The following is a 25062-nucleotide window of genomic DNA, read 5'->3' as shown; positions in this document are numbered from 1 at the left end:
GTGGCGCAGGCGGCCGCGGCGCGCGGGTCAGTCGGGCAGCGCGCGCGCGCGGCGGGCGTCGGCCAGGTCGCGCAGCAGCTCGAGCGCGCCGGCCGAGCTCCAGGCCTGCGAGCGGCAGGAGCCGGGGCAGCGCGCGCCGGCCGCGTCGGTCAGCTCGGGCAGGCCGCGCCAGGGCGAGGCGCGCAGCTCGGCCAGCAGCGGGCCCAGCGCCGCCAGCGCGTCGGCCGCGGCGGCGGCGCGCTCGGCGGCGGGCGCGAGCGCGAGGCGCGCGCGCAGGTAGAAGGTGAGCGGCCACACCCACTCGGGCCCCTGGTGGTAGTTGAAGCCGTGCGCCACGGCGGGGTCGGCCGAGTCGTCGGCGTTGTCGTAGTTCGGGCGGTAGGCCCAGTCGGCCGGGTCCAGCGTCTTGAGCCCCAGCGGGCCCCGCAGCAGGCGCCGCACGGAGTCCAACGCCGCCCACGCGTGCTGCGCGTCGAACAGGTCGGGCGCCACGGCCATGGCCACGGCGAAGTTGCAGCGCAGCTGGTAGTCGGCCCAGGGCCGCGCGGCGCCGTGCGAGTCCTTGTAGATGGCGCGGCGGTGCACCAGGTCGGGGCGCGCGTCGGCCGCCGAGGGCGCGGCGGGCACCCAGAAGTGGCGCTCGAAGTTGCGGCGCAGGCGCTCCGCCCACTGCGCCCACGTCCAGGCCGTGAGCGCGCCGTCGCGGTGGCGCCGCGCCACGCCGGGGTAGGGGTAGCGGCCCGCGCGGTGCTGCGCCGCCAGCCACGTCACGGTGTCGTAGCACAGCGCGACGAGCTCCACGGCGCTGCCGTCGCGCGGCGTGGCGGGCCGGCCGCGCGTCCCCGCGCGGTCGCTCGAGCCCATCTTGTCCATCCACGTGCCGCAGTTGGCGTCGTTCCCGCCGAAGGGGAAGCCGGTGTCGGGGTCCACGCCGATCTGCACGTCGAAGCCCCGGTCGGCCATGTGCGCGTCGATCTGGCGGCCGGCGCCGCGCTCGCGGAACACGAGCCCCTGGAAGTGCACGTCGAGCGCCTCCTGCATGACGTCGTGCAGCGGCTGGTCGGCGCTGCCGGGCGGCGCGGGCGCGGCGTCGTCGCGCGGCCACAGGCGCGGCACGGCGGCCGCCAGCAGCGCCGGGCCCCGCGGCGCCTCGGCGCAGTACTGCCGGATGGCGCGCAGCCACCACCACACGGCGTCGCGGCAGTTGTAGCGCGCGTGGCGCCCGCCGTCCAGCAGGTTGGGGATGAGGCCGTGGCGCAGGCAGGCGCCGTAGGCCAGGATGTGGTGGCGCGCGTCGTCGTAGCGGCCGGTGAGCAGGAACAGGCCGCGCAGCGCGATGAAGGTGTCGCGGCCCCAGCAGCGCATGTGGCCGACGGCGAAGTGCGGCAGGCCGGCCGACAGCGAGGGCGCGGCGCCGGGCGCGGGCGGCGGCAGGCGCGCCGACGGCACGCGGCCCGTCAGCTGCACGCTGGTGAGCGCCAGCGCGCGCGCCGCCGGGCCGCCGCGCGCCGCGCCGCCCAGCCGCGCCAGCGCCGCGCCGCTCACGGCGTCGAACAGCGCGCTCAGCACGGCCTGCGACACGCGCGACCAGGCCGACAATAGTAATAATACTGAATGAACAAATATACATAGATAAAACCAGCAAACAAACCTATCCCGTTTAAGATCGTTAATGTAAATAAGAAATTATAATGGTGGTATAAGAATAATAATATGATGTGCGTAACATAATGTGCGGGGAATCTTTATCTATTTGTATGACGTTTATCTCAATATAAAAAACTTGTGTGTATATATATATGTACACGCGTTAGGAGTCTTCTTCTTTTCCGTAAAAAGATAATACCTTTTCAAAAATTTTGTCTTTCGGCTTATTCTACGTTTGTAGAAAAAACGACACTTACAATAGAAAAAAAAATATTAAATACATTGAGAGTTTTATTATTACCGCATTATCTAGGTAAATAAAGTTTATTAAAAACTCTTTTTAAAGAATTATCGAGTCTACCGGTGATCCCGGAGCGGGCAGTTACCTTCGTCAAAGAATTTTTTTTTTGACGTGACAACGTCTTATAATTCGATGGAGCCGGCTGCACGCACGAAAAACATGACAACATGCGGCGTTACCTCGCTCTGAGGCGTTCCATTTAAGACTTGAAGTGCAAGCGAGAGCGCGGAACGAGCGACAAAGAGGCACAGTCGGCCTCCGCGTTCGACATCTGTCTCTCTCTTACTTGAGTGACCGATGCGTCCGCGTGGACAGCTGCTATACAATAATACATTTACATGTTTTCGTCAAGTATCAAGTGCAGTGAAAAGTGAAAATAGTTTCTATTGTTTATAGCAACGATGATGATAGAAACTAACATTTTGTACATTGTAAAAAAAAATTACATAATTGTATTCATGCGTACAAATAAATGTAACTTGATCAATTCAATTGTGATTACAATCTATCTACTTTCTATATCCATACAAAATATCTATCAAACAAATAAAATTTAAATTTGCTTTTGAAAAATGCAACCATTCCATCAGTATTCTCGTCACTATTACGTTGTCACGTTTAACTATCGTCAGTAAACCGAATTTACAGACAATCGTTTTTTTTTTCATCTATTTATTTAAGGGACTTTTATAGGTTACCTATGTCAGCCCCATCGTTACACACAATATGAATCCTAAATAAACATAAATCTTAAACTACAATAATGGTCAAGGAATTGGTTTATTATTATTATTGGAGAAATTTGCTTTAAAATAATCACTTGTTTGTTTATTTTTGAGTTTTGTTTTTGGGTGCTAGCCTATGTAATTATAAAAGTGCTATTTTCTCAGTAGAACCCGCTCACCTCGAAGTACGTGGGCACCAGGAACCGCGGCAGGTCCTCCAGCGGCTCGAGCGCGGCGCGGTAGCGCGCGGCCACGGGCGCCAGGCGCGGCTCGGCCTCCAGGCGGCGCCACGTGTAGCGCGCCAGCCAGTCGCCCGCGCGCAGGTTGGCGCACAGCGCGTGGCCCAGCTCGTCGCGCGCCGCCACGTCCTGCAGCAGCGCCGCGACGCCCTGCAGCCCCGCGTACGCCAGCGGCCCGTGGCCCGGCACGTCGTACACCGCGCCGCCGCCGCGCTCGCGCTCCTCGGCGTCGCAGCAGTACAGCAGCGTGTGGAAGTCGGGCAGGTCCAGCGGCGCCAGCGCGGGCGCCAGCGCCAGCGCGCCGGGCGCGGCCAGGCGCCGCAGCCGCTCCAGCGCGCGCGCCGCGCCCGCGCCCGGCGCCACGCGCAGCGCCGCCACCGTGCCCGGCAGCAGCGCGCGGAAGGCCAGCTCGGTGAGCGCGCCGTCGCGCCGCGCGCCCGCGAACACGCGCGACTCTTCCAGCGGCACGGCGCGGCGCAGCTCGGCGCGGTACTCGCTCAGGCCGGTGATGAACTGCGGGTGGCGCGCGAAGGCGCCCGGCGGCTCGAAGGCGCGCCCCGTGCTCCTGCGCAGCGGGCGGTGAGCGGGCGGCGGGGCGGGGGGCGGGGGGCGGGGCGGGGCGGGCACTCACTCGTGGTCGCGGTGGCGCAGCACGGCCTCCAGCACGATCTCGTCCAGCCGGCCCTCGAAGCGCAGCGGCGGCGCGGCGCGGCCGGCGCACGCGGGCTCGGGCGCGGAGAAGGCCGTCACCGCCACCAGTATGACGGACTGCGAACACGTTCCCTCAGTTCTATTGCAATCGTCTTAAAGTTACAACGCGCGTGTAAGGAAATAGGGAATTGCAGCACTTTATCTATGATAAACTCATTGATAGTGTATTGAAAATAGAAAAGTAGCCTTTAGTAGACTATCAAAGAAAAGTATGGCGAGAAAGAAAAGTGAGGACAGATTTAAATTAATGAATTGATAAAAGGAGATTAAGTAAAGTATTGTGGATAGAACGTGACAAATTGGGACAGATGATTTATAATGGAAACGATACGAAATATTGTAATGGCGAAACAAGAGTCGTATGTACTGATGATGGAGTTGTTAAAAGTTGTCGGTACTATGGTTGTACCTGATGTTGCATCAGATAAGTATATCTCATCCTTTGAGTTATTTAGGTATCATATATGGAGCCCTAGCATTATTTTATACTAACAGTTTATGTAGCAGAGGTTGCTCTATACAAACAACTTGTTCCTAAAGTCCTGATGTTATAAGTATTATTAAAATATGTCTATTATTAAAATATATATAATAAAATATGTCTTGTATCAAGGGGCCTAGCGTTATAACCTAAGACAATTCAAAAGTTAATTATTTGAAACTAGTACATTAAATGTCATATTTCAACTAATTATAAAATTTATTAATATTATAAAATGTATTGTTAACTAAAAATTTAAAACACTATTTTTAAAATTAATCAAATTGTTTTCCCTTACGATCTTTGGTAACTTATACTTATCCCTACAGTGTTCTCGTTTATGATGCAAACAAATAAATTCTCATTGTTTCTTAGAAATAGAGCAAGTTCAAATATTAATTTATAGTATTTAAAGTTAGTTAGAGAATATAATATTAATAATATTAAGTTTCTTGAAGAATGGCTTGCAGCTTTCTCTTTTTTTGATTCCGTATATCGCTCTTATGTACCTTTTCTGCGCAACAAATACACTGTTAATATTTAAAAAAGATATACTTAAGATTATGACGTAAACATTTACACAATTTACATTTCACACATTTGTACAACATTCTTTCATGTTAGTGCACTGTTTTTGAATGTCTTAAATGTTGTTCACGCACGCACACAAGCATCCACTTGCACATTCATGTACGCACTCTCGCACATACGGTCACACACACACACACACCCACACACACACACACACTCACCTACAAAATTAATTCTTTACTTATAGTTTAATTTTTATACATAGGTTAAACATAGGTTTCAAATAATCAAGCGCCCTTGTAACATCAGGAAAGACCTAGCCTCTGTAACACAGGTTTTCCTTCCGCAGAGGTTAGGGCATTCATGTAATTATTATATCCATCATTTTTAGCCTGAATAAATGATTATTATTATTATTATTATTTGTTGCGTTTCCGTAAAAAACTATGCCATACCTAAGAATTGAAACTACTTGGGCATGATATGCTACTATAATGTTTTCTGGTCAACCTTCTTGGACAACATGTATAGTGAATAGGAAAATTGATTTAGCCTTGAGCAAACATATTCAGCGTGTGATTTCCAGGTAAGGTTTTCGTCAATTTTTAAGCCTAAAAATTTAGTTTAGTGCGTTTCGTCAATTTTTTACCTAAATAGTTAATTTTTAAATTACATGAAGCTTTACGGCGTATATTTTGAAAAGTCATAATTTTTGCTTTGTTGAAGTTTAGCTTAACCTAAACATTTAACTATATCCGATAAAATGTTATTTATTGCAGTCTCGTGTTCTTTAACATTTTTACTAATATAAATCACCGTAAAATCATCGGAGAATAGCACCATAGAGTGTTTTGTTGCTTGTGGCAGGTCATTGATATATTTGAGGAAGAGCAGCGGTCCTAGCAGAATTCCTTGAAGCACGCCACAAGTAAATGTTTGTATTTTAGAGAAGTACCTTAAGTTTCTATGCGTGTTTTCTCATTAATCTTATCTATTTTCGCGGATTTTATTAAATTCAATGCGTTTCCTCTAACTCCATAGCAATTTAATTTGGACAATAGTATGTTATGGTCAACATAATCGAACGCTTTGGTTAAATCCATAAAGAATGATGATACAATTAGTTTATTATCTATATAAATAATTATTTATCTATATAGTTTATTATGATAATAAAGTTATATATACCTAGCCGTATTTATAGTTTTGGTTTTCCTAAAACCCATTTGATTAGCAGAAATTCTATATATATTTCAATACATATATTGAATTTCTCAAAGAAATTGTAAAAAATATTGCATATAATTTTTTCAATGATTTAAGAGAACACTAATCAAGGCCACTGGTCGGTAACATGAGATATCTTCTCTGTCTTGTTTCTTAAATAACGGCTCGTTAATAGATGTTTTTAATTTGTCTGGAAATATTCCTTGTTCTATGCACAGATTCATTATGTGGCATAAAACAGGTGAGGTGATGCATGAAACATGTTGTGTAATTTTTCAAGAATGACAAGACAAGACTAGAATGTATTTGACAAGAATGTTTAGATATGCTTTTTGTTTAAGTAACAACAAAGGGGCGCTTTTTATTAGCTCGTGCTCCGATTAGCGTCTTAGCGTAGCGACTTAGTTTTGTACTTGACGTTTCAAAAGTGCTTATATTAGGCATACTTGAAATAAATGAATTTTGAATTACGAATTTTTGTAACCTTAGAACAATGCAGGTATGCCACCGCACCGTCACAAATTTACGTCCATGACGCGTCGATGCACACAAGACACACTACGCTCGAAACACCCGAGTACGTGCGCTCGGTCGGATGCTCACCTTTCTGGAGACGGGGTCGTGCCTGGTGACGGCGATGACGTCGTCATCCACCTGGTCCACGTACACCTGCAACAGACGTGCCGTCAGGCCGCGTGTCAGTGCCGCGGCGCGGCGGGGAGCGCGCACTCGCCTCGCTGTAGCCCGCGCCCGCCAGCTCGGCGTGCAGCTCGTTGAGCGCGCGCCGCGCGGCCAGCAGCCCCGCGCGCGCGCCCACGCGGCCCGGCGCCTCGGCCTCGCCCCACTCGGCGTACAGGCGCGCCTCGTCCACCACGTGCACGGCGTGCGGCACCAGCTCGTCGTAGCCGCGCGTGCTGCCCGAGGCGCAGCTGGCGGCGGCCACGAGCGCGGCCGTGGGCAGCAGGTCGAACACGCAGCGGCGCCGCAGCGGCGACGGGTTGTCGTGCGTGAGGTCCAGCAGCAGCGCGTGCGCCACGGCGGGCGCGGCGGCGCGGCGCGGCGCGAAGGCGCCCACGGGCCGGCCGCCGAAGCGGTGCAGCAGGCGGCCCAGCTCGCGCGCGTCCCACGCCGCCTGCGCCTCGCGGACGAGCGACGAGATGCCCAGGCGGTTGACGAACACGTTGTCCACCTGGTCGGAGTTGGTGAACAGCTCGGCCAGCACGTACAGCTCGGGCCGCACGCGGCGCGCGCAGTCCAGCATGTACTCCGCCACGTGCAGCGGCGTGGAGTGGCAGTTGTCGAGGCGCACGCCGTCGAACAGCTCGGCCGTGAGCTCCACGTAGCGCCGCATGTGCGCCCACAGGAAGGCGCAGTCCTCGGGCCGCGCGCCGTAGCGCAGCTTGACGCTGTCGCCCCACGCCACCAGCTCGCGCCGCAGGTACACGCGGCCGTCGCGCTCGGGCGCCGCGAAGTCCTGCAGCGGGTCGGCGTCCATGACCCAGCCGTTGTGCGCCTGCACCAGGCGGCCGCGCGGCCCGTACACCAGCGCCTCCGCCTCGGCCGCGCTGTCGACGGGCGGCCACGCGAAGTAGCGCGGCACGAGCGGGTGCGCCGCGCTCACCTCGGCCACGCGCGGCCCGTCGGCCTGCAGGCGCTCGTAGCGCATGCCGGCCACGCAGTTGTCCACGGCGGCCGCCAGGTGCGCGCGCACCTCCGCCTCGACCTCCGCGTTCAGCCGCTCGAGGCACCGCCGCAGCTCGGCGCAGGCGCTGTCCAGACGCGCCTCCTCGTCGGCGCACTCGGGCCTGCCGACACAACGAGCCTCCCACTCATCTGCATGTGCGACATATCTCGTGCCGACGCCGGCTTGCGTCTTGGCCGCTTTGGTCTGACGTCTAGCACTGAGCGTGCCTCATCACTTGAACCGATTCACATCCACTACTGCACATAGGTCGTGAAAAGATGTCACGAGGTTTCCCGAACGGGCAGCGTACGAGTTGGATTCGGCGGTGTCGGCATGTGTTCTAGGTATATGAATGGGAGAACAATTTCGGGAGAAGCTGAATCCCATACTTTAACAAATTTATTAAAATATGGGAATCCCATATTATATAGCCGGGCGTATAACCTTAGCTTTCGTACTAAACATTGAGGTGTCGAAATTCATTTATACAGGCCGTATGTAGGTGTGACAAGTTTTTTTCCATATATTTCTATCTACAATCGGCTTTTCTAGTCATAATCAGATTATTGCATGTTATTATGTTATTCTACTGTTAAATAGGGAATTAAATCGCTAATCTATGATAAATCCGATGCTTATGTTAAAATATATCAAAAACCGCAGTTTGTATACTCATTGATAGTACATTCATAAATGTACTATCAATGAGTATACAAATGAAATGTTGTTGATATGTCATGTTTTGAAAATAGAATAATGGCCTTTACTAGACTATCAAAGAAAAGTATATGATCTATGGCGGTGTCGCCAGTTTCACAAGATAGATTGGCGGGAAAGAAAAGTTAGCAGTACGGATTTGAAAGAAGTTTCAGAAAAGGAGATTAAGTAAAGTATGGTAATAGAACGTACAAATTGGGAATAGATAATTTATAATGAAAACGATTACAACGAAATATTGTTGTGGTGGAACAAGAGTTTTATATACAGGTGATGAAGTTGTTAAAAGTTGTTAGTACTATGGTGGTACCTGATGATGCATAAGATAAGTATATCCCTAATATCCTTTGGATTATTTAGGTATTATATGTTAAGCCCTAGCAATATTTTATACAGACAGTATATGTAGCAGAGGTTGCTCTAAGCATACAACTTGTTCCAAAGACCTGGTGTTATAAGTCTTAATAGTAGTTACCTATCTTATATGTCTTGTATTAGAGGGCCTTGCGTTATAATATATGAAAATGTTGTAATTGTGTTTATAAGTCTTGTTTTAAATCGAATTTCAAGAGCAAAGGTAGAGTTTTTTGCCAGTGGTCTTCTCTACAGAAGACATCATTCCGAACTGGTAGTAGTCATTTCAAGGTAACAGGTAAAGTTAATTATAGAGAAGCTTAATATACAGTATCAGAGTTGGTCCAGTTTTTATTTTACTCCTTAGGAAGAGTTTTATAGAGTACAGACCCACAACACTGCTCTAATGCAGGTTGGTGGGCTGAAATGATATCATAAAATTAATACTTTAATAGTAATAAGTAAGGAAGAATAATATTCATTTGAATGAATACTTACCGCTAAGAAAATAGGTAGCTTCAATAATACTATTAATTAAGTTTTCCACAATATGTCATCCCTATGGCCCAGGTGAATATTTCACAAAATAAATAAGAAAACTATAATATGTCTATCATGAATGCCAGTGAATTTAATGAATTACAAACATTAATCTTCATTAGTTCTTGATACAATTAGTTTTTTGTATAAATCTCACCTCCACATAGTGCTGATTCTCTGAACTCGAGCACTAAATATCAAATAGTTCAATAAGTCCTCACCGGTTGAAGAATAATTTGTCACTGTGTGGCCCAGAAACAACTGGCACCGGCTATATTGCATATATGCTTTCTCAATTGAATAAGGTATAATTTTTTATTAAAATTAGACAACTTAACTAGTTATTTTATAATTTATTGTGAAAGTTGTATAAAGAGCCGATACAAGGCAGTGGCCGATACTAGGATATCCTATTTTTTTTGCATCAAAAGTGGGATACAATTCTTATCCAATTTATGCCTTTCTCTAAAAGCAGTTTTCCTTTTTTTTTAGAACCATCCCGACAAATGTGGACAAAGATCACAGTTTGATGTTTTTGATGATGCCTCAACTATTTGCTGCAATGTGCTAAAACAGAAACAGTCTGCCAAGCATCAGGTTTGGTTAAATTCCATTTAGGAATATGTGGTCCGGGAAACCTGTGAATTTTTTTTTTATGGATTCTACTTTTCAAAGTGAGTACTAATTAACTGAAACTGGTATGTGGCTCTTTGTTTATTTTGCTAAACTGATTAACTTGGAGTCAAAAATAAATTTCATTCAAGTTTGTTTTGTTTGTGATAACCAACTTGTCAAGTCAGCCAAACAGAATCTGTGATAACTTTGATAAATTTAAATTATCAATTTTTTTTCCACTAGTCTGGTTAACCAAATGGAATTTTTGTTCATATTTATTTCATTAGTGTGTACAGTTAAAATCATTTATAAACTGGTCAGGTTAGCTGAATTGAATGTGTGATATATTTTTCTTATAAATCTTATTTATTACATACAAGATTTCAAGTTTAAATTGAGCAACTAGTCAGGTTAGCCTAATGGAATGTGTGTTAATTTTTCATTTTCATTACTGTGTTCATAATGTAAAACAAGTCAGGTTAGCAGAGCTGTTAACTTTTTTTCAGGAACTTTTTTATGTTCTTTGAGATTGAAGTACTTCTCAGGAAAAATCGGTTATTGAGCCCGATAACAGGAACAATCGATCTGGCAACCCTGACTAGATAGCTATAAATAGCGGCACGAAAGTCTAGCGGTGACCGTTATTGCGCAGAAGTCGAAATAAGGTATCATGGGGGACTAAGAGGGTCGCGGGGAGGGTGTGCGTATCGTTCGCAGTTCGCTTATTGGCTCTCCAGTCGTATACCGACTCCCGTACCGATACGACACCCCGCGCTCTTCCAGTGTACAGACGCGTTCTGAATTGTATTGTTATTACTGATAATTTTTGTTGTTGTTTTAATGAATGTTTTTCTATTCCCCATAAACTTGTTAAAAATTATAACCTAGATAACAAGAAATCTTTGGAACTCACTTGTTAAACATATACTTACACTCAAACATGCATTTACACTACACACAAACACACACATTACAATTAAATAATATCGTTTTCATTGGAAAACAATCATTACTTTATTAATTAATGGCTAAATACTATTTATTAATTAAAGTAATGATTGTATTGCCTGCGCGACAGTACCCACGCGCAGCTATCCCCCCCACGTTTCGTTCAGCGCTAAGACTTACTTGCCGCGACTTGTACCTACCTACTCGGCGTCGCAATTTCGAACTAGTCGAGCGCTTACAAGAATCGAATTTATTTTTATATACATAATATATTACGAGTTGAATGTAGTGTGCAGTCGGTGTTTTACCAATTAGGTAATTAAAGATAAAAATGTAAGGTTCAATTTTAAAGCAGCGGTTTACGAACTTTAACAATCCAACCAGTTACAACGAATGTCTAACGACCATTAACCAACAACATATCTTCCTGGTTACTGGAATACATTGATAAATAAGTACTAAAGGATATATATCACTACTTTGTGTATCTGTTGTCATTTGTTGTTTAGACACTCAAATATGTTGATGATAGAATTAAAGTAATGATTAATATTCTCTCGAAAATATATGGATAATAACTATTCCAACTTTATATATTTAGGTATATACAGAAGTTTGTGTTTTATGGTTGTTACAAAGACGTTAAATAAAAAATGTGTGCGTGTACTAGTGTACACACGTAAAAAGTGAAACTTCTTAAAGACCTTTACAGAAACTGGTTAAATAAAGTTAAATTAGATAAAGTTTAACAAAAGGCTTTTATTATCATGGACATGAATACAAATAAATATATAAATAAATAAATATACTACGACTAAAGTAAGCTTGTGTTATGCGTACTAAGATGACTGAAGAATATTTTTATTTATAGGTAATATAAATAAAATACTTATAATATACATATAAACACCCAGACACTGAAAACACTTATGTTTATCACACAAACATTTTCCCGTTGTGGGAATCGAACCCACGGCCTTGGACTCAGAAACCAGGGTCGCTGCCCACTGCGCCAGTCTGCCGTCAAATATTGTTTACATTCCATAAAACTCCAGCAATTTTAGTGCCGGATCTTGTTGTTAATGTTTGAGGACTTTTTTTAATAATATATAAAATTCAAATAATCTTTCAAAAATTCAACTAGCTTCAAAGATTTTTCTGATGCAGATCGGTTTTTTATCATTATTGCAACCGAGTAAAGAGGCACGAAGAGGGAGGAGGGAGAAAATAATTAATAATTTCGTCCAACTTCTGATTTGGAGATATATAAAGTGCAACAATCAAAATATTCATCCTATTTTCCATTTGGCATTGAGCCATACATAAGTCAGGAGAAAGAACAGAAAAATCTATCGATGAAGTTAAAATGTTAACAACATCATTAGTATTATGATATATGCTTACGTCTTCAGCCGTTTAAATTTTGCAATGCATTTGAAGTTCGAATAAATTCGAATCAACCGTGGTCGGGACAAGAAAAAGACGGCGCGTAACGAAAAAATGTGACGCGTAACTGAAAAATGTTACACTAAGTTTTTTTCCAACCTCGATAAAGAAGTTTCACTTCAAAATCTTACATTATAATTATTAATTATCAAGTATATCGTAAGAATGTTGTAGTAAAGGGTGTAATAAAGTTGTTTTTCGGTTTTTTCCCCAAGGAATTACCTAGCTCACGTTGAAAAAAATTTTTTTTTTTTTTTTAAATTTTGTCGTAAGGTTTCTGTTGTGCAACCGAAGCGGTGGTATTCAAACTATGTGTAAAAATTATTTGATGATCTACCCGTAGGTGTTTAATTATAAATGTGTATCTTTCTCTATTTTTTTTTCTCGAAGCGAGGAAGTGTAATGCATAGTAATTTGTAGGTAGTTATAAAATAAAAATTTGTTACAACGTACCTGTTCGTTCAAATAAAGACAGTCTGGAGTTGAAAGTCATCGCGTTTTGTTTTGATATTACAGTATCTAGCGTTGTAACAAATGACAATGTCGTTGTAAGTCTCGTTTTGATCGTTGGAATTAAAGAGCTACGGTAGAGTTTCTTGCCAGTGGTCTTTTTACCGAAGACGGCATTCCGTAGTGGTAGGGAGTCATTTCAAGGTAACGGATATATATTATTATAGAGAAGCTCAATACATAGAGTTCAGACCCACGACACTGCTGTAAAGCGGGCCGGTAGGTTTTATGGATTTCAATAAAAAATGAATAATTTTATAGTATGTCACAAGTAAAGAAGGATAATATTCATGAGAATGAATACTCACTGCCGACTTCAACATTCAAACGATCAATGGAATGACGCAAGGGCCGTCCCGACCGTCGCGAGTCTCGCAGGGAGCGGCGCGTACCTGTGCACGTTGTAGAGCTGCAGCGCCAGCTCCAGGTCCACGCCGGCGGCGCCGCGGCGGCGCTGCGCGTCGGCCAGCAGGCGCAGCGGCGCGGCGGCCGGCGCGCGCGCGGGCGGCGGCGGGCGCGCGGCGGCCAGCGCGCGGAAGCGGCGCTCCACGGCCGCCGCGTCGCACGCCCACAGCTCGTGCAGGCGCGCCGCCGCCACGCGCGCCGCCAGCTCCCCGCGCAGCGCCTGCACGTGGTCGTGCGCGCACACGCGGCGCGGCACGCCGGGCTCCAGCGCGCCGCGCGCCACGTCGGCGCCGAGCCGCGCCAGCAGCGCGTCCAGCAGCGCGGCGGGCCGCAGGTGCGGGCAGTTGTGGCAGTTGTACGTGGCCTCGGGGTGCTCGGCCAGCCACGGCGTCTCGTTGGCCGTGTGGTTGAGCACCACGTCGCTGATGCACAGCACCTGCGCGGCACGCGACTCGTTTGTGAACGATCCCGACTCACTTCGAAACCGTTCGAGATGTCCAGCCTCTCCCGTAGTATCGGTTCCCTAGGCGGACTCGGAGCTACACGGAGGCGACATTTTTTACCGAGAAGCCCGATTCGAAAAGTACGAAGCCCCCGTTCGACATTTTATATTTATCGTAAGTGGCTGAACGTTCACTGGGTTCAGTGTGAAATCCGGTTCGAAGGACCGAACGGACCTCTCGTCCGCGAGTGCTCGGTGGAAAAATGATATGGAGCTAGAAGTTCTGCGTTCGTTTCGGCGGCCTCACCTGCCAGTCGGCGCGCACCGCGTCCAGCGCGGCGCGCACGTCGTCGAAGCCCGGCGGCGGCGCGCCGGCGGCGCCGAAGCGCGGGTCGACGCGCAGCTGGTCGGCGATGCTGTAGGCCGAGTCGGACGCGCCGCGCGCCTGCACGGGCGTGAAGTGCAACGCGTTGTAGCCCGCCTCGCGGGCCACGCGGAGCACGCCCGGCCAGCGCGCCAGCGGGCCCAGGCACTTGGCCAGCACCGTCTGGCACATGACGCCGTCCAGCGGCACGCCCAGCGCCGGCGCCACGTGGAACCAGCCCGAGCCCTGCGGGCCCACGCGCGACTCGGCGCTGTCGTACACGAAGTAGTAGTGGAACGAGCCCGCGCGCGCCAGGCGCAGTTCGCAGTGCGCCTCGTCGTCGGCCACCAGCAGGCCGGCGCCCGCGGCGGCGCCGCCGCACCGCCACTCCAGCGCGTAGTACTGGTTGCGCACGAACTCCGCCTCGCCCTCGGCGCCGTCCGGCACGTAGTTGGTGTACAGGAACACCTTGCGCCCCAGCAGGCTGGTGCCGGGGCTGAACTGCAAACGGCAGCCCCTCTCGAATCTGAACAGCGTGGAGTCGAGGTGCTCGCCGTGGTTGAGCGTGAGCACGCGCACGTCGCGCGGCGCCTCGCCCGCGCCTTCCGCCTCGCTCTCCACCGCCATCTGCCCCTGCGACACACAGAGCGCGATCCCTCAGCGGGCGGAGAACGGCCTCGACCGGTCGAGAACGATCGCCGGCCGATCGATGCTCGTCATCGACCGAGGCCGCCTCTGCGCCCGAGACGCGAGCGTTTCCCGAGATAGCGCTACATCCCGAAGGAAAAGCGAGAGGAACCCGATCGCAGCTTGCGACCACGAGCAGGCAGTGTGGACCGCCAAATACGGGAGTCGAAGGATCACAAAATGAACGTTGTTATACGCACGAAATCGTCGAAGACGGGGACTCGAGCTAACGATTGAACCACAAGTTTGGACAGAATCGACTCTAGGAGCCAAAGCGCGGGGAGCATGGCGGGAGCGCGGACGGCACCTGCGGGGCGGCGGCGCGGGGCGCGGCGCGCGCGGGGTCGGTGGCGAGCAGGCGGGGCATGAGTGCGCGGGCCGGGCGCGCGGGCGGCAGTGAGCGGGCAGTGAGCGCGCGCAAACAAAGCGCCTTTGTGCGTCGGCGCCGAGCGCGGCGGCCAGGAACGCGGCCTTTGTGCCAAGACTGGATATGACTCCTTTGACACTGATACGGTCGTGACTGCTCACAGGCGTTACTGAAATACCAAAAACTGGCGAATGCCGGCGACTTGGTCTGCGTACGAAATTTTGCCGTGACTTCGCCTCCAGCAAGCGAGCACGGGTAAAATATCATGTTAGTCGGGAAGAAGCTTTTTATAGTTATAGATTAGCACTAGCTGTTGCCCGCGACTGTTAAAATTATGCGATGTCTATCTCGGGGATGCAAGCTATGTCTATGCAAAATTGTGTCATGATCAGTTTAGTGCTAAGAGGAACAATTGTTTTTATTAACCGAGAGAGAACGGTTACAATGTGCTTAACAGGATACCTCGCTTGGTATCCCGATATCCCTAATTCCATCTCCGGAATGCAACGTCTGGGCCAAATACATACAGATAACAAACAAACACACAGACATATTAGCAATCAGCATTCAAATTCAAAATTCATTTATTTCAAGTAGGCCCAATATAAGCACTTTTGAAACGTCAAGTCTGTCTGTTTATAGTGATTCTACCACCGGTTCGGAAGGCAGATTCTACCGAGAAGAAGCCGGCAAGAAACTCAGCAGTTGCTCTTTTCCAACATCAACAATTTACATTTTGCATTTTAACATTCATTTTTCTATCTTGTGAGAGCTGAAAGCGGAGCCGGATGCTTCCAAGCAACCTTGTCATTAAAAAATTCATCAATTGTATAGTAACCTCGCTGTAATAAATGTGTTTCAACAAATTCTTTAAACTTGTGCATTGGCAGGTCTAAAATCACCTTAGGAATCATATTATAAAAGCGTATACTCAATCCCACAAATGATCCCTGTACCTTACGCAGACGATATGCAGATGACACTAATTTATGACCATTTCTTGTAAGTCGACTGTTTATGTCCACTTTTTGTTTATAAAGACTAATATGTTGTCTTACAAATACTATATTGTTATAAATATATTGTGAAGCTACAGTAAGTATGCCTATTTCTTTAAACTTCTCACGGAGGGATTCGCGTGATTTAAGTTTACATATTGACCGCACAGCTCTTTTCTGCAATATAAATATAGTTTCGATATCAGCTGCTTTACCCCATAACAAGATTCCATAGGACATAACACTATGAAAGTACGCAAAATAAACTAGCCTAGCTATTTCAACGTCAGTAATCTGACTAATTTTTCTGACTGCGTAGGCAGCCGAGCTTAGTTTACCCGCTAGTGAATCTATATGGGCACCCCACTGTAGCTTATTATCCAAGGTCACGCCCAGAAAAACTGTGGAAGTCTCTATTTTTAGTGATTCACCATTTATCATTATATTTTTATCAATTTTCTTTACATTTGGTAAGATAAATTCGACACACTTTGTTTTTTTTTGCATTTAAAAGTAAGTTGTTAACTGTAAACCCGTGCGACACATGCGGCATAACACGGTTTACTTCGTCAGAGTTATCTTTACTCCTATCAGTCTTAAAAATTAGAGATATATCATCTGCAAACAATACAATGTCGCATGTTCCACTGACATGGTACGGTAGATCATTTATATACACTAAAAATAGAAAAGGACCCAAAATCGAGCCTTGTGGGACACCCATTGAGGTATTTGAACCCTGAGACTTTGCATCATTTATGCAAACTCTTTGGGTTCTATTGCTGAGATAAGAGGCAACCAAATTTAGTGCAACGTTTTGGATACTATAGTGGCTTAACTTAAGAAGCAAGGTTTTATGATCAACACAATCGAAAGCTTTAGATAGATCACAAAAAACACCCATGGCGTTCTGTGAACATTCCCAGGCATCATAAACATGTTTTATAAGCTTAGCGCCTGCGTCCGTTGTGCTACGACCTTTAGTGAAGCCATACTGCTCAGGGTACACCCTGTAAGTTATTTACATTAAAATGATATAAGAGTTGATTTAATATAATTTTTTCAATTATCTTACTAAGAGCTGGTAAGATTGAGATAGGTCTGTAATTGTTTATATCATTTTTATTACCAGATTTAAATAGAGGAATGAGTTTACTATGTTTCATTAGGTTCGGGAAAGTACCTAAATCAACACATTCATTGAAAATTATGGCTAAAAGAGGAGCAATGACGTCAATAATTTGAGATATTACCTTTACCGACATTCCCCATATATCACCTGTTTTCTTTAATTTTAACAACTTGAAGTTTTTACTGATATCCGATGCATCTATATGTTTGAAATGAAATAAAACTTTGCACTCATTAATGTTGCCTCTTAATAAATTCTGAGCTGCAGTAGGTGAGGAATTTAGTGAATCTGTTAACAAAATAGGAACATTCTGAAAAAAGTTTTCAAAAGTACTAGCAACTTCTGTATCAGTAGTTACCATATTATTATTAATAATTAATTCAAAATTTCCGTCTCGAGATTTAGTTTTCCCAGATTCATTATTAACAATTTTCCAGGTTGTTTGTATTTTGTTTTCAGATTTTACTATCCGATCTTTAATGTAGCGACTTAGCTTGTCTACAAACATTTTTAAATGTTTTGGAGTAACTTTTTACATATTCAAGGAAAGTTGGAGTCTGATTGTATTGTTTTTCATCATATAGCATACAACATACAACTTATCCCTGCTTTTGTAAATGCCTATAGTCGCCCAATCACTAAACTTCATTTTTTATTAGAAGAAGGAAGGCAGAAGGTTAACCAAAACAATTCCTAACATTGTAAAGTGCTGGCCCAGCAGGTACACCAGCATGAGCGGCAGGACGCAGCATGCTGCCGAGGGGAAGTTGGCTCTAATGAAAAGACTGCTCTTGGTGATTTCACGTTTATTACTTACTACTTCAAATATAGGCGATACATCTTATATTAAACTAGCTTTTTGCCGCGGCCTCGCCCACGTTAAGTTCAATTTTTGATTTGGTAAATTTTAACTACGAAGGTTTAAAAAATGTCTTGTTGCTAATAGAAAAATATGAACTATAAAACTCTTTTATAGACAATATTCTTTACTGATCTATCAGTAGGCGCCATAACTACCAAGCTACTGGGTGAGCTCACGTGTGAGCAAGCTAGAACTGCCCATGTGAAAAGTAGTATTCCCGCTATTTTGAAAGTCTGTCCTTGAGACTTGTTTATAGGGATTCCAAAACATACTTTTAGAGGAAACTGTAACCGTTTAAATTCAAACGAAAGATCGTTCGGTAATGCAAGCAGTTTGTCTGTGCACTTCAGGATTTTCAGCCTGGCCATCAGCTTGCCTGTGAATATTGGGATATTTTCATAGATATCTAGACATGATGTGATGTGATTGTGGCTTAGTTGGCTATATGGTTTTCGTGCTCTCTTACTTGATTTTTTCTTGTTTAATAAGTATATCGAGCACTACGTTCCTTTTTGCTTTTTTCAATCATTAATGACAACGCAAATTCATCAGTGCTACCTACCTCAGTCAAGAACTCTGGTAAAGTTTCACTGTGTACTGAAGATGTAAGAGGCATAAGTCACGCTCTAGAACAGGCACCTCTTGATCCCTCTCACTCCCAATTCAAGTAAAGGAGTGCGGTCCTCTACGACAGATGCTACCTCAAGACCCTGCATTATTCCATTAAGTTCTGAAAACGTCAGGCAAACGATCATGCACTTCTATTCACATACTTTATATGACGCTGAGTAATTTTTTTCGCAACAATAGGAAAATAGGCATCAAAATGTCCAGTGGAATTTTTTAAATTTGTAAAACACGTATTTCTTTTTTAAATAGGAAACCTAGGATCAAAATTTAATTGCCGTAAATTGAAAAATAAATCGATTAATGAATGATTTTATACAAACTTTCATCCCCCATTTAACCCTCTTAGGTTTGGAATTTTCAAAAATCCTTTCCTTAATCCTTTTAGCGGATGCCTACGTTGTAATTACTATCTGTGTGCAAAATTTCAGCCACATCCGTCAAGTGGTTAGAGCTGTGCTTTGATAGATCAGTCAGTCAGTCACCTTTGCCTTTTATACTTGTACACAGAAAAGCGAACCTCACCCCCCCACAAACTTACAAAGTCTAAAACCTTCCTCTAAACCGTCCAAATAAGACAAACTCAAAGATTATTATTAGGTACACAAAGATTATTTCTCTTTATTGATGTTTTAATACTTCCCTTTCCTTTCAATTCTTTTCCAGTTTTATTTAGATAAAACGAAAGTCATCGTAGATACGCACAGGTATATGCTGTCGCTAAGGTTAGCTTAAACTAAGATGACTTCACGCGCATGCACCTAATCGTGTTTCGTAGGGAGCTCACCATAGATTAGAAATACAATTATTTTAAAATTTAGATTATATTCATTTCTTCAAGCTTGACAATTTTTGGTTACAGAGATTTGAATTACCTTACACCTCTGCGGTAGGAAAACCTGTGTTGCAGAGTATGGAGGGTAGAGGTAAGGAGAGTCATCTTATATGGGAGAAAAGTTGAAAAAGTGTCCAGTTGTTGCGCTAAATAACAGTTCATAAATCCTCCACAATGGCGCTGGTGGATGCACAGGGTATGGTATGAATGTAGCAATCGTAGATTAATTGAAGTATGCCGAGTTAAAAAATTTAATGTCATTATCGACTAAAGTAGTTAATTATTGAGAATTTCAACAACTTACGTTGTACAAAATATTGTGGTAAATATAACCTTACTTCCTTGTATCTCCATACTTCCTTGTTCATTTTTCAAGCCTACTCTAACAATATTTATATTTGGCGCTTCTTTTAACTGAAGTGTGTCTGTGTGTTTGTGAAAAAGGTGTGTTTGTGCGTGTATTTGTAAATGACTGTGCGTATGTATGTATGTATGTATGTATGTTCCTGTAGATGTGTGTGCGTATGTAATTGACATGTTCGTGTGTGCGTACATGTAATGTTTGTAATTAGAAAGTTCGACGTACGCTAAAACGCTTCGTAGTCCAGAACGACTAGCGAGGGTTTAAATCATTTAAGTTAAATTTACTTTGTTTGTTTAAGTTTATGTTCAAATTACAAAAAAATTTACTGAACAATAATTTCATGATGGGAATACTCCTATTAAAATATATTTTAGATTTTTTTGGAAATACTGCCCAGGGTACCCAGGAAGAGGTGTGGGTGTGGTGACAACTGTATTGCTCTGAGCTGCATTTACCACAGCACCTCTGCTACAAATATACCAAATTGCACTTGTTTCTAAGTGATGCAGGAACATTCAATGTGATGTATATGAAACTGGTGATAGCTTAGTGATCAGGACTTTAGCTACACTTCTGGGGGTTCTGAGTTCGAATCTCAGAACGCTCCTCACTCCTTTTATAAGCTATGTGCGTTTAAACAATTAAAATATCACTTGCTTTGGCAGTGAAGGAAACCACCATGAGGAAACCTGCAGGCCTTACTTTGCCATGTTCTCAGAGGCGAGTGGAGTCTACCAAACCTGTCTCACTGTGGAACAAGACTTGTACCTTGGGGCAGAGGCCATTAAATGAGGCCTATCAACACAATACTTCCACAAGAAGGCCTACCAACCCATTAACAGACCAGATATGAATGGATATGATGATTATGCATAACCCAACATACAAAAATTGTATATAACTTTTTTCTGGGTTCTTTCTTTCTTTTTAATTTTCAAAAAATAATAAATGTAAAGTATATACCAGTTGGTTTTATTATAAGTATAGATAGATAAAAGGCCAAAAAAAACTAAGGAAATGTATCTCAGTGACATTTACAGAATAAGCAACTCTGGATCCTCAGGGGGCGAATTAAAACATTACAGGTGACAGTGAAGTTATCATGGTTTATTGAGTGGTAAGTAATTCCACACCTTTTTTCTACACAACACTGAAAATTTGCAATTGTGTGAAAACTCCTCTTCCTAATAAATATAACAATAAAAAAATGGAGGACAAGTTATTATTACCCAAACCACAACATTAATTATGGTTATTTCATTAATTCATTTAATATATATGTCTGAAGTTTTTTAATCATAATTTAAAGACATACCTTTACACTTCCTATTTCAGTAATATGACTTGATAAGCAACAAAATATCATGGCCAACATAGATTGAAACCCCAAAGCTAGAAAACTACTGCACTTGCAGGCAGTTGCAGAGTATGCGAACAACTCTGTTACCGTAATTGCATTGCTAACAGATCAATCCACACTTACTGATACTGACTTTTTAATTTGAACTGTTACTACTTTAGTGATAATAACTAGAGCTAAGAATTGATTGAATACAACTCGTAAAACAATAACGTTTCATTTGGTAGTTATTTGAAAGACATTATGCAGGTAGGTACACAATATGTTCTGTAAATATAGGTACCTAATTTAATATATTACATAAGCAATTCTAAATATCTAATTCTTAGCACTATTACTAACTTGACATATTTATTAAAAAAATTTATATACACAATCATGACTAAAAATAACTTTTAAATACAAAATTTAAAATGAGACTTACTTTATAAACTTTCAAACTTAAAGTTGAAGCACATTTAATAGTAGTTTATGCTGAAAATATTTGTTCGATGTAGACGATATTCTCAGGATAGTTATCGCCTATGACTATTATCAGTTACATTGAAAAATATTATAAATTGTAGTTCCCTCCTCCGTACGGCCAATGAAGCAAGATTTATTATGACAATTGTATCCTCCAGATGACCTTCTCAATGTCAGGCAGCTGTCAGATTGACATTATGTAAATCGTTCAAAAACATACTATTGTTAAAGCAATTTGGTGTATCAACCTTTGGTACTGTTATTTTAAAAAACTAACTGTACCTGACGGCTTTGCCTACGTGTTACACACTATCCATGGCTATAAAATTTGTGGATTTCCTTTGATATTGATTAGATCCCCTCATCAAATGGTTCATCATCATCCATCATTCACTTGGTGACAATAGGACAACCAGAGTATGTAGTTAAAAAAAACCATAAATCCGTTCATTGGTGAAAACCGTATGAACCGTATGAGTCTTTGTTAAACGATAATGTTGTGATAGCTTCAGTGATATTGATATTGTATACTAGTTTATTGAAAATAATCTGTGAAATTAATCAAAGCCCTATATATTTAAATAAAAATAAATTAAGTTTACATAGATACCTAAATCAAAGTTATTCTATTAACTTAATTTTCAATATTCTACTAAACGTTTATTATAGACAACAGGAATTGATTCTGGGTTCTTGTTAATCGCTTTTTTTTATCCATCACAATGTATCTATTGGGTCTACTGGAGTCGGTTGGGTTTTGATCGTGATTGAAAAACCCTCATAGCAATATTCCCGAAAATCGTAGCCAGGACCTCACGAGCCATATTCGAACAAGCTTATCGTTAGGCCGACGCGGGCATTATTATTATCGCCATTTACTTATCGCCGTTTCGCCTCTAACCCGGTGCCTCTTATCTCGACTTCACATAATATTATCGTTCGTAATGAGACAGAACCGGGGTATATACCGGTAGGTAGCTGCCGATCGACCGGCCCCGCCTCGGAGCGACATGGACGTGGTCATCACCGGCGCCGCCGGCTTCCTGGGCCGGCGCCTGGCCGACGCGCTGCTGGACGCGCGCTCGCCGCTGCCCGTGGCGCGCCTGCTGCTCGTGGACCTGGCGCCGCCGCCCGCGCGGGACCCGCGCGTCACCGCGCTGGCGCTCGACCTCACGGCGCCGGGCGCGGCCGCGCGCGCCGTGCCGCCCGGCTGCGGCGCGCTGTTCCACCTGGCCGCCGCCGTCAGCGGCCACGCCGAGGCCGAGCTGGACCTGGGCCTGCGCGTCAACCTGGACGCCACGCGCGCGCTGGCCGACGCGGCGCGCGGCCGCCCCGCGCTGCGCTTCGTGTTCGCCAGCAGCGTGGCCGTGTACGGCGCCGAGCTGGCGGCGCCGTGCGAGCGCGCCGCGCCCGCGCCCCGCAGCTCGTACGGCGCCGCCAAGGCCATGGCCGAGCTGCTGCTGAGCGACTACTCGCGGCGCGGCCTGCTGGACGCGCGCGTGGTGCGCCTGCCCACCGTGAGCGTGCGCGGCGGCAGCGCCAACCGCGCCGTCACGTCGTTCGCCAGCGCGCTGGTGCGCGAGCCGCTGGCCGGGCGGGCCGCGGTGCTGCCCGTGGGCGCGGAGCGGCGCGTGTGGCTGAGCAGCCCCGCGGCCGCCACGCGCAACCTGCTGCACGCGGCCGCGCTGCCGGCGGGCGCGCTGGGCGCGCGGCGCGTGCTGAACCTGCCCGGCCTGAGCGTGTCGGTGCGCGACATGCTGGCGGCGCTGCGCGAGACGGCGGGCGCGGCGGCGGCGGCGCGCGTGCGCTTCGAGCGCGACGAGAGCGTGGAGCGCATCGTGGCGTCGCTGCCGCCCGCGCTGGACCACTCTCGCGCGTTGAGCCTCGGCTTCGTCGTCGACGAGAGCTTCGCTCAAATCATTCGCCAGTACATCGCTGAACTCGGGGATACGAGCTCAGAATTACATGATGCCGATAATTAGCGAGTTAAATAACTTCATTGCATGTTACTACTTCACTTAGCATGATGAGTAATATCTACGTACAAAAAAATACGCGCACGCATCGAACGTGTGCGCGTATACATCTAGAGGCTGTCCTCGACTTAATCACAGCTTGCATTGTCATGCCATAATCTAAGATTTCTAGCGCGTAATTTACCATCATAGGAAATTACACTTGTGAATAAATGATAAAAATAAAGCAGTTTCACACACTTACTTTACACATATTAACATTTACAAATACTTGTCTAATTATTTCAAGTGATTGATCTCCCAGACCAAGTTTTACTGTAAAACATTCCAGAGCCTGCTAGCTACTATTTCTCTTTTTAAAATTCATATGTACATATATATTGGAATACTAAGATTAATAAAAAGTATAGCGCTATATTTATGTAATGTTTATTTTTTGACAATCACGGTTTGAAGCGGTCTCCACATTACAGAACTAGATGGCGCTACAGTGGATCTTGCAAATATACGTGAAATTGGCGAAATACAACGTGCTGCATAAAAAATATGGAGGATAGAGGTAAGGAGAGTCATCTGTGTATATGAAAAAGTGTCGTCAAAATGTATTAAATTAGGATGGCGCCACATTTGCATCAGGGTAACTTTTAAAAGAAGCGCCAAATATAAATATTGTTAGAGTAGGCTTGAAAAATAAACAAGGAAGTATGGAGATACAAGGAAGTAAGGTTATATTTACCACAATATTTTGTACAACGTAAGTTGTTGAAATTCTCAATAATTAACTACTTTAGTCGATAATGACATTAATTTTTTTAACTCGGCATACTTCAATTCATCGACGATTGCTACATTCATACCATACCCTGTGGATCCACCAGCGCCATTGTGGAGGATTTTTGAACTGTTATTTAGCGCATACACTGGAAACTTTTTCAACTTTTCTCCCATATAAGATGACTCTCCTTACCTCTACCCTCCATAATAAAAAGAAAAGAAGACGTTGACATAGAATAAAGATCAAAAGGCGCAATACAGATAAAAAAAGAAAACAGAAAAAATAGTACTTTTAAGTTTACCTTATACTTTAATTTAATTCTTGTTTATGGCTTTTGTTTGTGCCAACTGGGCACAAGGTACTTCGCCAATGTCTTGTAGATAAAGAAGGCACGAAGGAGATTGATCGGTGAAACTAATGAAAAGTTGATTTTGAATATGTACCAAGAAGTAGTTGTGATTAGCTTGTTACCTTATACTTAGAAATAAAGAAAAAAATAGTTATTAACTCTGACAAAAGAGAAAAGAAAATTTTATTTTTTTATTATTATATAAAAATGTAGTCAATGACGTAAAACGATTAAAAAAAAAAACTTTCTACATTTTCGACATTCTCGACATCGCATTGTCAACGAACGCAATTTTCATAACTATACATTAAACATCAATATTTTTTAGTTTTTTATTAAATGTAATGAAACAACAACGAATTACCCAGAGACTTACAA

The 25062-nt window shown here is 45.0% G+C and overlaps 2 protein-coding genes across 2 annotated transcripts; one reads left to right on the top strand and one right to left on the bottom strand.

The window, feature by feature from the left end:
• Window positions 1-27: 27 nt before the first annotated feature.
• Window positions 28-21929, bottom strand: LOC120625651 (glycogen debranching enzyme). Its single transcript, XM_039892750.1, has 8 exons — window positions 21544-21929; window positions 13831-14520; window positions 13069-13517; window positions 6596-7667; window positions 6466-6531; window positions 3544-3680; window positions 2853-3477; window positions 28-1572 (listed from the first exon to the last, which is right to left on the bottom strand). Exons 2-8 carry the CDS (start codon window positions 14512-14514, stop codon window positions 28-30), a joined length of 4578 nt encoding a protein of 1525 aa, XP_039748684.1. The 5' UTR covers window positions 14515-14520; window positions 21544-21929.
• A 630-nt stretch (window positions 21930-22559) lies between these two features.
• Window positions 22560-23803, top strand: LOC120625766 (D-erythronate dehydrogenase-like). The gene has a single exon (XM_039892965.1). The coding sequence runs from the start codon at window positions 22595-22597 to the stop codon at window positions 23564-23566; it is 972 nt and encodes a 323-aa protein (XP_039748899.1). The 5' UTR covers window positions 22560-22594; the 3' UTR covers window positions 23567-23803.
• Window positions 23804-25062: the final 1259 nt, after the last annotated feature.

This window comes from Pararge aegeria, chromosome 8 (assembly GCF_905163445.1).
Source record: "Pararge aegeria chromosome 8, ilParAegt1.1, whole genome shotgun sequence".
NCBI classification, from domain to species: Eukaryota; Metazoa; Arthropoda; class Insecta; order Lepidoptera; family Nymphalidae; genus Pararge; species Pararge aegeria.
Note: the sequence above shows the minus strand (reverse complement) of the source record. Positions and strands in the feature narration are given on the sequence as shown.